This window comes from Medicago truncatula, chromosome 7 (assembly GCF_003473485.1).
Source record: "Medicago truncatula cultivar Jemalong A17 chromosome 7, MtrunA17r5.0-ANR, whole genome shotgun sequence".
In the NCBI taxonomy this organism is placed as follows: Eukaryota; Viridiplantae; Streptophyta; class Magnoliopsida; order Fabales; family Fabaceae; genus Medicago; species Medicago truncatula.
Genome location: NC_053048.1, coordinates 19,070,877 through 19,088,415, shown reverse-complemented (window position 1 = coordinate 19,088,415; position 17,539 = coordinate 19,070,877). Strand labels below are relative to the sequence as shown.

At 35.4% G+C, this 17,539-nt stretch overlaps 1 protein-coding gene across 1 annotated transcript; it reads left to right on the top strand.

Moving 5' to 3' along the window:
- The first annotated feature begins 7,030 nt into the window (after positions 1-7,030).
- On the top strand, positions 7,031-7,950 carry LOC120576835 (pectinesterase inhibitor 9). The gene has a single exon (XM_039827382.1). It carries the CDS (start codon positions 7,094-7,096, stop codon positions 7,769-7,771), a length of 678 nt encoding a protein of 225 aa, XP_039683316.1. The 5' UTR covers positions 7,031-7,093; the 3' UTR covers positions 7,772-7,950.
- The last annotated feature ends 9,589 nt before the right edge of the window (positions 7,951-17,539 follow it).

Genomic DNA, 17,539 nt, shown 5'->3' with positions numbered 1-17,539 from the left:
CACCCAAATCATATGGCCTCAAGGAAATGATCGTTTCTGGTTGGTATACTCTTTTCACAGCTCACTAACTCAGCGCACTAACTACATCTCTTTTCTATCCAATTTTACTAATCCACCTCCGTTCACACTCTACTTTCTTATTCTCTCTAAAAGCTCTATTTTCTTCCTAAACATTATTTTCTCTCACTCTTTAACATACTAACCAACCCATCTACATTCTCCTTGCCTATTATTTCAATAAATACGAATTTTTAAATTAATACTACCTAATAACCAATACTACTAATAACAGTAATACTAATATTATCTAATAATAATATTAATAAACTAATATTAAAAATCGGGCTATTACAGAAGGCGGAGGTCAACCAAACGACCACTTGGGGTTAGTTCACAATTCACAATTAAAGCATAATCAAACACAAGCATTCAAGAATTTCATGCATAACACATATACATACTCAACATTCCTAGAATACTACCATCTCACACACACACACATCCATGTTATCGTACCTCTATCATAACACATCAAGTAGATTTATACTTTAAATCATCAAACCTCATCATTTATAACATCTATCAACATAAGAATTACTCACCTTATTTCTATTTAGACTAACAAATACAATTCATCATTTCAAAAATATAAGCAAGGAAATCATTGTCACCAAAGAGATCATCAAATCACATATAATTCACACTTCGTTATTTTCACCCAAAGAAACATCATCAGTTAAACTCACCAAGTTCACCGATGCACGTAGATCATCAACCACATATTCAAATCATTCACATGATTCACCAATGCACATAAGCAAGTATGACATCTGTCAAGTTATGCAATGCGCCTAGACACGACTCTATATGCATGTGATTCCTGTAACTGTTGTTGTACGTGCTTTGAAGTGTTAGAAGTTGACGCCGCGTTTTGTTGGACTGTTTGAGATTGTTGAGAAGGTTGGAGCTGTAGCATATTCGATTGCGTTACCGCCGTCATTGTCGAATCTTCATGATGTGTTTCATGTATCTCAGTTGCGAAAGTATGATTAAGGGAAACAAACTATTTTTAATGTGTTATCTAGAACAAAGGACTTTTAATGTGTTATCTAGAACAAGGAAAACAAATTGAAGTGGATGAAGGGATTGACACATCATCATATGAAGAGATAGATGTTGAAGAGTTAGATGCACAAGGTCTAAAGACAAGTCCTTCTATTCAAAGGCAAAAAAGGAAAAGAGATGGAAAGAATAATAAAAGAGGTGTTGGTTCTCGTATGTGTGATCAATTTGATCGTGTAATTGAAAGTCTTAGTAGTGACCAGGGTCGGCCCATAGCCCGTCGAGGCTGGGCTATGCCATCGGGCCTCCAATTTTTTGGGGCCCAATTTATTTTTATTTTTTTTAATTTGTAAGGAAATAAAATAAATGTTATATACATTAAAAGTGACATATTTTCGAAAGGATCACCCTGCTTTAGTGGCACAACTGCTTTATAATGTATTTTTGGTCATGAATTCAAGTCTCACTTGAATGTGTTTTTTCATAATTTTTCTTTTTAGTGCCTTATCTTTTTTTTTTGGGTCCCAAAATTTAATAATTTTTACATCTTTCAAAAATTAAAATCGGGCCTACGAAATTGTTGAGACAGCCTTGGTAGTGACAATGCCATTACCATAAATACAAATGCTAATATTCCTACGATTGCTGATTGCTTGGACATGCTTAAACATTTGTCAGGTTTAGAGTTTGGGAGTGAGACTCATATACTTGGTATTGGACTGATGAAATCTAAGGAAAATAGAGAAATATTTCTTGCATTGGATGACCCAATCCTTCGCCTTGATTGGATTAAAATCCACACCTTAGCTGACTTGTCTCGTCATTAATTGATTTAGTTGTATTTTGTTTTAATTTGTTTATTCTTCTAGTTTTAATTCCAATAGTTTTTTTCTTCAAGATCACCTATCAATTTAGTAATTTTTTTGTTCATTTATTTTATTAATGTTATTTGACAATATTAAAGTTTTTTTATTCTTATGATAGTAAATAATATGATTTCCATATTAAATAATTTCACAGGATGTCTACTTCCAGTTCTAATGATAATACCTCTGGGTCAGATGGCGATAGTTCATGTGATAACAATCATTTGTCTCAATGTAACAGGAAAAGAAAAGTATTGTTGTTGATGACAATGCAAGATACAGATTAATTTTTAAAGCGTGTAGTGAAGAATCCATGCAGAACTTCTGCATTGTCAGGACATGATTGAATTCAAGAGATTCTTCATGGAAATTATAATCGTTGTTTTGAGCAGTTGAGAATGATAAAACTAGTCTTCCTAAAGTTGTGCAATGTTTTGGAACGAAATTATGGATCAAAAAAACAAAGGGCATGATCGTTCATGAACATGATCGATCAACCAGCTTCAGTTCGTAACACACAAGAGAGACTTCAACATTATGGAGAAACCATTTCTAGACAATTCCATAGTGTCCTAAAAGCAATAATTGCCCTTTCTAGAGATATCATATCGCCTGTTGATCCTACATTTAAAGATGTTCTTCATCAAATTAAGAATGATGACTGATACTATCCCCATTTTAAGGATTGTATTAGTGCTACAGATGGGACACACGTGAAAATAATTGTACCCAGTGAATATCAAATTCCTAACACTTGCAGAAGAGGGTTTACATCAACTACTGTCATGGATGTTTGTGATTTCAATATGTGCTTCACATTTGTGCTTACAAGATGGGAGGGTTATGCATCATATTTTTTATATTGTCTTTACAAGCAAATATTACCTTGTCGATGTTGGTTATCCTATCTTTATGGGCTACATTGGTCCCTACAAAACCATTAGGTATCATCTTCCTCATTTCAGATTGGGGCCTAGAGCTAGAGGAAGAAATGAAGTGTTTAATTATATGCACTCTAGTCTTCGAAGCACAATTGACCGATCGTTTGGATGTTGCAAAGCTAAGTGAAATTTTTTAGGAAACATGCCTCCTTTTTCATTGGATACTACAAATCAAATCATTGTTGATTGTATGACATTGCACAACTTCATAAGAAGGAACGACAAATATGATGCATAATTTCGTATGTTTGATGAACATGTTGTGTTAGAGGATGCGTTGAAGCACAAGATAGTATAACTTAAGATATCACTTGGGAAGAGCCAAATCAAAGGAGCATTAAATAAATGAAGCGAGTAAGAAATACCATTAGAGATCGGATGCCTAGAAATATGTAGGTTTATTTTATTTTATTTTTGTTTTTAACTATTATTTATAAAGATTTTTCAACAATGGCGCAAGACTATTAAACTTTTACATACATTTGATTACTTCTTACTTTTATATTTATATTATCATAATTTTTTTTTGAAATAAATTTATATTATATTATTATACTTGTGTATAGTGATGCTTAGACTATTTATTTACACCTCTAATGTTATTTTTATCTTATACGAATATTGATAATATTTTTTAATGGACAATTATTGATTATATATATATATAATTAATATATTATAATATTTTTTTCTACATCACCGTTAAAAAATCTAGATAATCGTGGTTTGATTCTTATGTTAAATTAAAAATATTTAAAAATTCTATAATTGCTTATGTAATGTCACATCCAAACACTTCAATTTATGTAAGTACTTTTTATTGTATATATCAAAACATAAAAAGCTTATCGAGTATAAGAGCTTATGATGTAAGCTCTAATTTTATAAACCCTAGTGCTATAAGCATCTATATAAGTTGTTTAACCAGACTGGGCCTAGGTCTTTGAATTCACTAACTTAAGCTTCAATCTCCCCTCTAGCTCCCAAAATCCTAGCTTCCTCTTCTTTCCTATTCTCCAAGTTTGTGATTTTCTTTCTCTCTACCTCTCTAAGTTTATAAAATGAAATGAGTGAATGACTTAACTTAGTTTTCTCAAAAGAGTTATCTATTTATACCACCAAAATGGGCTATGTTAATTCTCACTCTAATTGAGCCTCAAAACTCTTCCATCAACTTTCTAAGAAGTTACTACTCATTAATCCGATAAAACATTGAATATTAACATCTCTAAATAATTACCCCAACTAACTAGTAACTTAGTAAAAGTAACTATTCTTACTAAATTACCAAAAATAAACTCCTTAATGAAATGACTAATTTTCCCTTACTCGCCAAATGATCAAAATACCCCTTAGTCTAAAATGAATAAAATACCCTTCTTGGTCAAAAATCCACTAATCCCAAATCAAAACACACAGACAAATAATTGCATATAAACACACATAAACACATATAATAAATAATTAAAATAATTCTAGCTAAAAATGGGTTGTTACATGTATCGTATGCGTGAACAGGTTTACACACACAGACGTAAACTCAGTTTACGTAACTTATGTAAACTCAGTTTATATTAACTATGAAAGGTTAGTGTAAACTCAATTTACGTATATACAATTACTCACTGTGTAAGGTTAATGTAAATTAAGTTTACGTGTGTATTATGTAGAGTGCGCATGAACAGATTTATACACACATACATAAAGTTAGTTTACGTAGCTTATGTAAACCATCTTACATTAACTATATAAACTGAATTTTCATAGTTTTAAAAACTACTATGTTTCTCTCAATTTCACATTTTTCTATCATATGTTTCAATCCATTTTTCTATCTTACGTGATTGGATGTTATTGAAGAGTATGCGAGTGGAAAGAGACGAGAGATGAATACATGAATACCCTCTAGGAGAGTAATTGGGTAGGTCACTAACTAGGTTGTTTCTCCCTTGTTGTTAAGATGTGTGTGGTGATTGTCTATAGATTCTTAAGATTTTTTAACCTCTAAAATAAACCGATGGAGACTTACAAACTAATCCAAAAACAACCAAATCGTAACTATTTACTAAATTTTGTGTAATCAGGAGTTATGTCCTATTAAACAGATGATCTTTTGAGCAATACGAGAGGCATATAAAGCAATTACCGGTGTGTACCTAATAAAAAGGAAGATGGGCCTAATATCAAGATATGGACTTGATAAAATGTTCGTGAAAATTGTTTTTCTCACCTATCCAATTGCTCTCCCACGATAGTAAAAGACTATTATACGCCTAACGACCGTTAATTGCCGCTGACTCTTAGTTGCAAAGTCAACGGAAGTTAATTATAGATTAAGGTATAATGGTTTTTTACTAGTGTAGGAGAGCAATTGGGTATGTGAGAAAAACAATTGTTTATGGTCATATTTTTTTTTGTTGTTGAAAACTCGGTATTTGATCCTAGAATCGACTAATTCAAGAGGACCAATCCCACCGCCCACTTGCGGAGGCCTCGTTTAAAGCTAGAGCAAGCTCCGTATGGACTTAGCCCACCAAAATTGGCACCAGAGGAAAATGAACCTGAGACTTTTGGAGGAGCAAACTTTAAGATCTCAAGCCAACCATTAGGCCAACCGCAAATGGGTTAATTGTTTATGTTCATTGATATAGAAATTGGTTTACTATAGTCCAATACTAAAATAAAAGAACTATATTTATATAGAACCCTTTATAATACACCGTTACTTGTATACCACATTTGTCTAACTGTATCACCTGCGACCATGATGAACCTTCTATGTCACATTATTGAAGTTTGATTTTGGAGTTATCATGATTTGCCAACAAGTTATTTCATATTTATTCCTGCATGTGTTTGATGTTAACTTTCTACTTTTCCGGTGGACAAAGGCCCGTTAGTAACGCCGGATAAGTTCCATGTTGCACCATGAATCATCCAACAAGATCACCAATAATCTCTTTATTAAATTGGTCTCATTCATACTACTTCATTATGTGTCTCCCTCTTAGGCATGCAATAATTCCTTTTATTCCTTACTACGCTTAGAATGACACTATAATATTTGGTCAAAACCGCCATTGGAAAATAAAAAATTGGTCAAAACCTATATGCTTTTAAAGGTGAAGAGCTGCATATTAAGCACTGCACGTGCCACTATTTTGTAAACTCATATAAGTCATATGTATACTCAATAATTTTTTTTTGAATGATAGGTATACTCAATAATTGAAAACAAAAACATAATTAGATCGTCTATTTTTTAATTTTTTGATTGAATTAGACGGTCTTCTTAAAACCAAGGTATACTAAATAATACGAATTGAAATATTCATACATATAGGTTTTTTTTTTTTTTTGTTACAATTCATACATATATTTATGTTTTTATGTTTGGTGATCTGATGTGGTTGTCGAATCCATTGTCGTGTTTAGGCATTGATTGACAACTTGTTGTAATTTTTTAAACTGCTTGTATCGTTTTAAGTAGTCTTTTCGATACATCTTGTGCTGAGAGGGCTGCTTTAGCAGTGTTAATATAATCCATTTTTGTTTGTTCAGAAAAAAAGGTTGATTATCGGCATCTAAAAAAAAGTTTCTTATCGGTAATTGAAAATTTGAAGATGATTATCGATAATTACAGAATTAATAAATATAATTTAGCTGTGGTAATATATTTAAGGCATTCAATCATTAGATATTAGATGTTTCAAAAAAAAAATCATTAGATATTAGATATATATTGTCATATTAAAAAATAAAAATATCATTTATATAGATTATTATGAAAAATTATCACTCAATATTAGATATATACATTTTTAAGGTATTCAATTTTTTTTCATTTATTCATTTATAACTTTCTGATACCTCAAAGACAAGGAAAGGAAATTATAGAACTTTGTGATACCTTAATATAAGAAAAGGAGATTAACAATAATTTGCCCATAATTAACGTTAATGCTCGTGCTAATATTCCTCTGACCGACCATCTTAAAATTTTTCCTAGTGTTAATTTTAGTACTTTATTTGCAACCTATAGCCGCACGTATAGAGCACGTAAATTAACATTGGAAAATAAAAAATTGAACAAGATAAAGATATTCATACGCTAATATTTTAAAGCATCTCTCTCTATATATATAAGAACCAATCCCCATATCATTTTATTCAACAAAAATCAGCTCTTCACCATCTTGCACTTCACACACCACTCAAGAAAAAATGGCATCCCTAAACCTAACAATCATAGCAATTTGGCTCTCTATCTTTTCATGTCTTGCACGAGTCGAGCCATCTTTAGCTCGACACGTGTCCAAACATACCGAAAACCGAACCAAAACAATGGAGTACATAGCGTCCTCATGCCAAGGAACACGGTACCCCGATCTATGCATCCGATCCTTAGCCACGTTCGCCAAATATTCAACCATAGACCGACCTGACCACTTAGCCCACATAGCCCTTTCCATCAGCCTAACAAAAGCACTTCAAACGAGGGGTTACTTGTTAAAAGTAGTAAAGGAACTCGAAGAACTCAACAACGGTAGCGAACCCACCGGTCTTGCTTACTTAACTATGCAAGATTGTGAGAAACAAATCAGTGATAGTGTTGATCAACTTAGCCAAGCAATTAAAGAGCTTCGTAGGTTGAACAAAGGTACAATTATTGATGATAAAATGTTGTGGCACATAAGTAATGTTGAGACATGGGTGAGTACTGCTTTAACGGATGCTAGCTATTGTGTTCAATCGTTTCCTGGTCATAGGATGAGTAAGAGGACTGCTACTATTAAGGTTAAGGCACAAAATGTTGCTGAGGTTACTAGTAATGGACTTGCCTTGTTTCATAGGTTTGCTGCTAGGTACAAAGCTGCTGCTAGAGCTGCAAAGAAACCATAATGGACTTGGGTCATGTAGATTATAATTCGTTTCTTCTGTTTATTCTTTTTTTTTTTTTTTTTATCTCTAAATGAGGTTTCACATATAGTCTTTAACAAAGTGTGATATATATGGTTGTATAAATTAATAATGTATCCATCACAATAATGAATGAAGTTTTGTTTGTCTTGTCAAAAAAAGAGTTAAGAGTGATACCTAAAAGAGTTTTCCTTTTCAAATAAAAAATCAATTGTTTGTTTGTTAATCAATTTAATTGGCTATTATTCCAACCAACAAAAATTGGTGCGACTGAGAAGGGTGATGTGTGTGTCCACTAAGGTTGTTATAGGATTTGAATGGCCAAAATTTTATTGCAACACTAAAGCACAGAACAGTATTACAAAACACACTTATAAAAGCAGTGGACCAAAGGCTACATCCCACAAAAACAGACCCCCACTACCTTATTAAAGTCAAAAGTAATTCAAGCAAGAAGATATCTTTCGAAAAATTAGAGGCCGAAAAATTCAAAATCTTTTTTAATTTTTGCAATTTCGGCCTCTAATTTGAGAATTGTTCTCTTTTGGGTTCCGATTGTTTTAAAAGCTTTCATAGCATCTCCATGTATTTCCACCAGAACGTTTTGTAACTTACCATAGAATGGATTAAACTTGGAATGCGGGTAACTAACCTCAATTGAGTTCTTTCTTTGTTCCATGAAACATAGGTGAACAATTTCATCACTTTGAGAGTCATTTTTTGTAGAGGAGATTTCATCATCTTTCCGTGCTATGTAAGCTCTCCTTCCTCCTGACTTATCATATGAACTTGCTTTTCCTTTTGACTTGATCAAATCGGGACATTCGTTCCTTAGATGACCAACCTTGCCGCATCCAAAGCAACTTAGGCCATTTTCATCTTTGCTAGTTTCTCCTTTTGTTTGTGATTTTCTAGGGCTTGAGGAGTTTTTGTCACTACGTCTTAAACCATGCTTTTTGATGTAGCTATTGAACCGTTTCACAAAAAGAACCATGTCTTCTTCATTAGGTGATTCTCCGCCGGAGTCCCACTCACCAATGATAGATGAACTTGCCTTGGACGAAGAGGCTTTTAACACAAGCGGTTTCTTGTCTTTCCACCTGCCTTCCTCCTCACTAGATTTGACGTGGATGATCTCATGCTCATGTTCCTTTAGATTACTAAAGAGTGTGATCATACTGAGAGCATTGAGATTTTACGATTCCTTGATAGCGGTAATTTTGGACTGCAATACATTTCAAAATTTTATTAGTGCAATCTTGGTTTGAAATTGCCTTACCAAGGTTTTGCAATTTGTTTACAATATGAGTGAATCTCATTTGCATGGAGGAGATGGATTCACCATCCTCCATGCCAAAAAACTCATATTGTTGTACAAAGGTATTAATTTTTTATTGTTTAACACCGTCTGTTCCTTCATGAAGAGTTTCCAACGCATCACACATAGTCTTAGCGGTCTTACAATGAGAGACGAAATGATACTCATTCACTCCAAGAGAGGAAGTCAGAATGTTCCGTACCCTTAAATCAAGCATAGTTTTGAAAACCGGCTCGGACCGACCGATTGAACCGGTAGGACCATGAACTGGTGGGTTGTCCGGTTTGATCTATTTATTGGATCGGCCATGCAATCGAACCGGTGTAAACCTGCGTGTCTGGGCGGAAACCGGTGAATCGGCCGGTTTACAAAACCGAACTAGTTCAACACTCAGATTTAAAAAAAAAAAAAAAACAGAAAACAAGAATTAGAAGGGAAGAAAGTAATATTGTTCGATTATAAACTGTAAATGGAATGGAAATATGATTCAATTAAGTTGCAAAGAAGAAGCAGAGAACTCAAAGAAAAAAAAAAATTAACAACATTGTTGTTATGTGAGGCAGCTGGTGGGTTTGGGAAGAAGCATACTTTCTTATGCTAATGTTGAACCTATTAGCGGATATTTAGGGTTTGGGTTTGTGGTCTGATGGGCTTATCAAACACAGCCCCATTTTTAATGTTGCATGGATATAATTGCTCAATATACTCCCGTATCAACAAAAATAACAAAGCAATGTTTTTTTTTTTTTTTTTTTTTTTCCTTTTACAACTATTAACAATTATGTTTTTTTTTTTTTTTTTTTTTACAAATACGAAGAAAAACTGTTTTATTAAGAATACCATTAATTTTTTTTTTTATGATAATTTGTTTAATCTTGATATTTTATGACTTCTTTTTTTATTGAGAGGTTGATATTGTATGGCTTATTAAATAAAAATTAAATTGAGTATGATATTGTTTTTAAGTATGTAATTTATTTTGAGAACGAAACATCTGATTCAATTCGGTTTAATACTTATACAAGAAAATTATATGACCGAGTCATACAATCGAGTTATTCGGTTCAAACCGAGTTAGTCATGTGGTTCAACCAGTGACCCAGTGGTTCGACCATTGACTCAGTAACTCGACGCTCTTGCCGAGTCGATGACCGGTCCAGTTTTTAAAACTATGAAATCAAGTTTAACCTTCTTTTTGTCATCGTCACTCCAATCGGCTTTAGGTTTGTCTAGGACAACGCCGTCTTCGCCTTGGGCGGCAATTTGCCGTTGAAACCACCCATTGACAACGGCGTCTCAAACTTCCATGTCAACCGATTAGATATGAACGCTCATGCATTCTTTCCAATAGTCGTACTTTTCTCCGTTGAAAATATGTACTCCCTCCATTTCAAAATATAAGCAAATTTTACTTTTTAGGTTCATTCAATTAATGATGTATGTGGTTTATAATATGGACCACATACATCATTAATTGAATGAACCTAAAAAGTAAAATTTGCTTATATTTATAAACGGAGGGAATACTTTATTGTACGCCCCATTGGACTCCTTATTGGCCATATGTATCAACTCTTCCGGTAGTTAGCCGTTGAAGAAAAGATCAAGCTTTGATACCACTTGTTGGTCTATACGGCCAATACGGTTGCGCGCTAGAGGGGGTGAATAGTGTAACAACCCGATTTTTCTCTAGATTTATTTTTGATTACTTTTATTATGTGTTTTATGTGTTTGTGTGTGATTAATCATCATTGGGTGCATTTTCATGGATTTCCGTGTTAGAAGGGTATTTTAGTCATTTAAGACTTAAGGGTATTTTGGTCATTTGGTGAGAACGGGTAAAATTATAATTTTTGGTGGGAATTATTTTTAGTGTTTAGTGAGAATAGTTATTTCATTAAGTTACTAGATAAAATTGAGATTTTACCGTTTAGTGACATTTTACCGTTATTAGTTAAAATATCGTTTGGAGTGTAGAAATATTTTTGGTTTGAATAGAAATGGGTTAAGCCCACTAGAACCTTTGAGACCAATTGAGTTGGAGCATATCCAAACCTAAAACTTGGAGAGAAATTCATTCATTCATTTCATTTCACAAAGTTAGAGAGAGGTAGAGAGAGAAAGTGGGAGAAAGGAAGAACAAGGGTTAGAGAAAGGGAGAAACTTGAAGATTGAAGGATTTAGGAGCTAAACTAAAGCCTAAGTTTGGATTAATCATTATCTAAGGTAAGGGGGTTAGTCTTCATCAAAATCATAATTGTTTTGTTTGCAATTTTCTTGGTTTGTATGAAAAAGTGCTTAATTGAGTGAAAATTTATATGAACCCAATCTTTAAATTTCGTGCTCTTGTTTTGGTGATAAGTTTGAGTGTGTTAATTGAATGATAAATGAATTGTTGGAGATGAAATAACATGTTCATAATGTATGAAAATGGGTAGTTGTGAAATTATGCTTAATTGATGACTTATGACATGTTGTTGTTGAATTGAGGTGTGAATCAAGTTGCAATTGATGTTGTTGTTGTTGAGATATGTTGTTGATTATGATTTATGGCTTGGGTGTTCATATATCATGATTGTTGATATGAAATAAGATGTTGTTGATTGTTTTGCAATAATGGGTCAAATGATGATTTTGGTTTAAAATGTTGTTTGATTCAAGTGATTTTATGGAATTGAGTGTCTTTTCATGGTAAGAAATGTTTGGACGCACTTTGGGATTGAATTTGGGTGATGGGAAATCAAAAATTGGGATTTTGGGCTGAAAATGGATTTTTCCCGTAAAACTAAATTTTTCTGAACTGTGCATACTCGCCAGGCGAGCTGGTGGCGAGTAGCGACTGCCTTAGCTCGCCATGGCGAGCAATATTCCTGCCAGGTGAAATTGCCCAGTTCCAGCATCCCCTGTTTTCGCGTTTTGCGTCGTTTTCACTCGTTTCCGTTTTGTTTTGGCTTTTGATTTTAACATGAAAGTTTTAGACAATTGAGCTGGAATTCCATTGGCCTTGGTTTGACTTGAAAATAATGTTTTGTTTCTGAGTTATGAAGAAAATATTCTAAGGAGGTTTTAATAAGACTTTACGAAAACTCCGCACAATTGTTTCTAAGTCAACCCAAACCTTATGGATAGTTTCCAAACTTCAAAGTCTGTTCATTATAAGTTCAATTGAAGGTTTTAGAGCATTTGAAAATTGGTTTGTGAAATTGGGACTTAATTTGGAAAATTACCTAGAATGTCTATTTTTTCCGGAATGTGATTTTTCTTAAGAAATGGTGATGTATGGATGAATATTGATATGTTGCATATGATATTAACATGAGGTGTTGTATGTTCTCTTACTTGGTATATGAGAATTATTGTAATGATGAGATGATGTTGGTGAGTCCATATACATTGTTTATTGTGATATGGTATTGATTATGCAAGTGGTGATGAATTATTGATGTGATTGCATAAATGCAAATATATATTGGTGATGATATAGTGAGTTGTTGTGTAGACATATGCATTAATATTGAGTCATATGTTCATGCATACATATTTGGTGATGACTGATATGTTTATATATCCAATTGGTGATGATGGGCGACGACCTAAAATATTGGTGATGAACGGTACCGCATGCATATATGTGTTGTGTCTAGGATCATATCATGAGGTGACATGATTCCTAGTTGTGCAAATTACTTGATGTACTTGTGGTTGTAAGTGATTGATGGTGATGTTTGTATTTGTTGGATTGTTGTGCCATGTTATGATTAATTATGTGAATTGATGAACTTATGGAAGTAGTGGAATTATGAATGATGATTATTGATGATATGTTCATTGAATATATGTTGGTGAGACATGAATTGCGGTGATAATGTATGTATGGAATATATATCTATTTTGATTCGTACATGACATTGGATTATGCTATTCCTGCTTATCTGTGTTATTGATTATGTTGATGTAATACTCACCCCCAGTGGTTTTAACCGCCTACTTGCCTGTATGGGTGAGTAGATGTTGTACAGGAATAGTAGCTTGGTGTTTTCCTGAGGTTGGTGGATAGTGGGAGCTTTCTCCACTATCGGGTCTTAAAGTAGAGTTGGCTCTGATCTAGGGTTTTGTTATTAGCTCTAGATCTTGTTGGATTATTTCTTTTATATGTTGAGATTTTGTCCATGTGTTGGACTTGGAGGATTTTTATGCTTATGTATTTTGAGATCACATGACATGTATGCTTGAAGTATGAGAACTTTGTATCCGCTGCGACTGATGAGGTTTATATACATGCATGTTGACCGTTGATTTGATTTTGATTTTCTTTGATTTGGTGAAAGTAGCGTCTAATTCTTGAATATATGAATTATTCCCATGTTTAATTGCTTTAATAGAATTTAGGGCGTTACAAGTTGGTATCAGAGCCATGGTCAGTCTTGTCTAGACTAATGCTTGTTGTTTTTCCCTGTTGTGTGCAAATGGTAGCTTAGTACCTTCGACATTTGCTTTGTTGTGTTGTTTTCTTATCGGTGAGATGGTTGTGTAGTGCTGAGATGGCAGGTGGTCATGATGATGCGGCAATTGCGCAAGACTTAACAACTATGGCGCAAGTTTTGGCCCAGTCGAATGAGAATGTGGTGGCTAACCGTAGGAATGAAGGTGAGGCCGAAGAGAGGAGGCTCGATAGGTTCTTGAGGAACAATCCACCGACTTTCAAAGGGAGGTTCGATCCAGAGGGGGCACAGACTTGGGTGCAGTGTATGGAGCGGATTTTCCGAGCTATGGTTACGGGAGATGACCAGAAGGTCAGGCTAGCGACTCATATGTTGACTGAGGAAGCAGAGCACTGGTGGACTAACGCCAAAGGAAGGCTTGAGTTGGGAGGTGATGTGGTGACCTGGGCTAAGTTCAAGGTTGAATTCTTGAGGAAGTATTTCCCTGAAGACTTGAGGACCAAGAAGGAGGTTGAGTTTCTGAATCTGAAACAAGGAAGCATGTCTGTAGCCGAGTATGCGGCGAAGTTTGAGGAGCTGTCTAGGTTTTGTCCCTACATCAATGTTGAGGATGCTATGGTTTCGAAGTGTGTGAAGTTTGAGAGTGGGCTTAGGCCGGATATCTATCAGTACATGTGTGTCCAAGAGATCCGAGACTTTGATACTTTGGTGCATAAGTGTCGTATGTTTGATGATGCTGGGAAGGTGAGGTCTGATTATTATAAGGCACAGAAGGATAAGAGAGGAAAGAGTCAAGGATTTGGAAAGCCGTATAACAAGGATAAGGGGAAGAAGAGAGAATCTGGTGGAGGCTCTAAGGCAAGTTTGGAGGATGTCAGATGCTTCAAGTGTGGGACTTTGGGTCATTATGCTAATGATTGCAAGAAGGGTGAGAAATGTTTTAGGTGTGGACAAGCGGGTCACAAGTCGGCTGATTGCAAGAAGGAGATCACTTGCTATAATTGTGGAGAGAAAGGTCATATTAGTACCAAGTGTACCAAGCCGGAGAAGGCGGCGGGAAAGGTGTTTGCTTTGAATGCGGAGGAGGTGGAGCAGCCGGATAATCTTATCTGAGGTATGTGTTTTATCAATAGTACTCCTTTGATTGCAATTATTGATATTGGTGCTACTCATTCTTTTATCTCGGTTAGTTGTGTTGAACGTTTGAAATTGGTTGTAACTCCTTTGTTGCGGGAAATGGTTATTGACACCCCGGCTAGCGGTTCGGTGACTACTTCTTTTATGTGTGCTAAATGTCTTGTTAATTTTGGTAATGTTGATTTTGAGTTGGATCTTGTTTGTCTTCCGTTGAAGCATATGGATGTGATTTTTGGTATGGATTGGTTGTTAGCTTTTGGGGTTAGCATTAATTGTTTGACTAAGAGTGTAACATTTTCTAAGCCGGTAGAAGAGTTAGATAAGAGATTTTTGACCGCGGAGCAAGTGAAGAAGTCTCTAGATGGTGAAGCTTGTGTGTTCATGATGTTTGCATCCTTGAAGGAAAGAAGTGAGAAAGGAGTTGGTGAATTGCCGGTTGTGAAAGAGTTTCCTGAAGTTTTTCCAGATGATATTACCGAGTTACCGCCGGAGAGGGAAGTTGAGTTTGCAATTGATTTGGTACCAGGCACGAGTCCTATTTCAATTGCGCCGTATCGGATGTCTGCATCAGAGTTGGGTGAATTGAAGAAACAGTTAGAAGAGTTGCTTGAGAAACAGTTTATTAGGCCGAGTGTTTCGCCGTGGGGTGCTCCAGTGTTGTTGGTTAAGAAGAAAGATGGAAGTATAAGGTTGTGTGTGGATTATCGGCAGTTAAACAACGTGACGATTAAGAATCGGTATCCACTTCCAAGGATTGATGATTTGATGGATTAGCTGGTTGGTGCAGAGGTGTTTAGTAAGATTGATTTGAGATTAGGATATCATCAGATTAGAGGAAGGCGAAAGATATATCCAAAACCGCGTTCCGAACGAGGTATGGACACTATGAGTATTCCGTGATGCCATTTGGAGTATCCAATGCGCCAGGTGTCTTCATGGAGTATATGAATAGATTATTTCATCCTTATCTGGATCGTTTTATGGTGGTGTTTATAGATGATATTTTGGTGTATTCGAAGTCTGAGGAAGAGCATGCTGAGCATTTGAGGATTGTGTTGCAAGTCTTGAAAGAGAACCAGTTATGTGCAAAGTTGTCTAAGTGTGAATTTTGGTTGAAGGAAGTGAGTTTCCTTGGTCACGTGATTTCTAAGGGTGGTATTTCTGTGGATCTTTCTAAGGTTGATGCAGTGTTGCAATGGGATTCTCCTAAGTCTGTTTTTGAGATTATAAGCTTTCTTGGTTTGACCGGTTATTATCGGAGGTTTATTGAGGGATTCTCTAAGTTGGCGTTGCCATTGACGCATTTGACTCGGAAAGGACAAGCTTATGTTTGGGATGACAAGTGTGAGAAGAGTTTCCAAGAGTTGAAGAAGAGGTTAACTTCAGCTCCAGTGTTGATTTTGCCGAATCCGAAGGAATCGTTCGTTGTGTGCTTATGCAGAATCGTCAGGTTGTGGCTTATGCTTCAAGGCAGTTGAAAGTGCATGAGAAGAATTATCCGACTCATGATTTGGAATTGGCCGCCGTTGTGTACGCATTGAAGATTTGGAGGCACTATTTGTATGGTTCTAAGTTTGAGGTGTTCAATGACCACATGAGTTTGAAGTACTTGTTTGATCAGAAGGAGTTGAATATGAGGCAAAGAAGATGGTTGGAATATCTTAAGGATTTTGATTTTCAGTTGAGCTATCATCCCGTGAAGGCTAATGTTGTTGCGGATGCTTTGAGTAGAAAAACTTTGCATATGTCTGCTTTGATGGTTAAAGAGTTGGAATTGATTGAGTAGTTTCGAGATTTGAGTTTGGTTAGTGAGTTGACACCGGATGGTGTGAGATTGGGAATGTTGAAGCTGACAAGTAATATATTGGAAGAGATCAAAAATGGTCAGAAGGAAGATTTGGAACTTGTGGATCGAGTGGCGTTGGTTAATCAAGGTAAAGGTGGAGACTTTAGGTTGGATGAGAATAATGTTTTGATGTTTCGTGATCGAGTTTGTGTGCCAGATGTTCTTGAGCTTAAGAGGCAAATTTTGGACGAAGGTCATAGAAGTAGTTTGAGTATTCATTAAGGATCGACTAAGATGTATCAAGATTTGAAGAGGTTGTTTTGGTGGCCTGGAATGAAGAAGGAAATTGCTGAGTTTGATTATGCTTGTTTGGTTTGTCAGAAATCGAAGATTGAACATCAGAGACCGTCGGGTTTGATGCAACCGTTGTTTGTGCCAGAGTGGAAGTGGGATAGTATCTCTATGGACTTTGTTTGAGCGTTACCGAAGACTAGTAAGAGTTTTGATTCGATTTGGGTGATTGTTGATCGGTTGACGAAGTCAGCGCATTTTGTTCCTATTAAGACTGGTATGTCTGTAGCGAGGTTGGCTGAGATCTACATTGAGCAGATTGTTAGATTGCATGGTATTCCTTCTAGTATTGTGTCGGATCGGGATCCGAGGTTTACTTCTAAGTTTTGGGAGAGTTTGCAAGCTGCTTTGGGAACTAAGTTGAGATTGAGTTATGCTTACCATCATCAGATCGATGGACAGACGGAGAGGACTATTCAGAGTTTGGAAGATTTGTTGAGAGCTTGTGTGTTGGAGCAAGGTGTTAGTTGGGACAAATGTTTACCGTTGATTGAGTTTACTTACAACAACAGTTTTCATGCTAGTATCGGTATGTCACCGTTTGAGGCTTTGTATGGTCGGAGGTGTAGGACACCGTTGTGTTGGTTTGAATCCGGTGAAAGTGCTTTGTTTGGACCGGAAGTTGTGCAAGAAACTACGGAAAAGGTTAAGATGATTTAGGAGAAGATGAAGGTGTCTTAGAGTAGACAGAAGAGTTATCATGATAAGAGGAGAAA

Coding starts and splice junctions, on each gene's coding strand:
- LOC120576835 (XM_039827382.1), top strand. CDS start 7,094: ATGGCATCCCTAAACCTAACAATCATAGCAATTTGGCTCTCTATCTTT.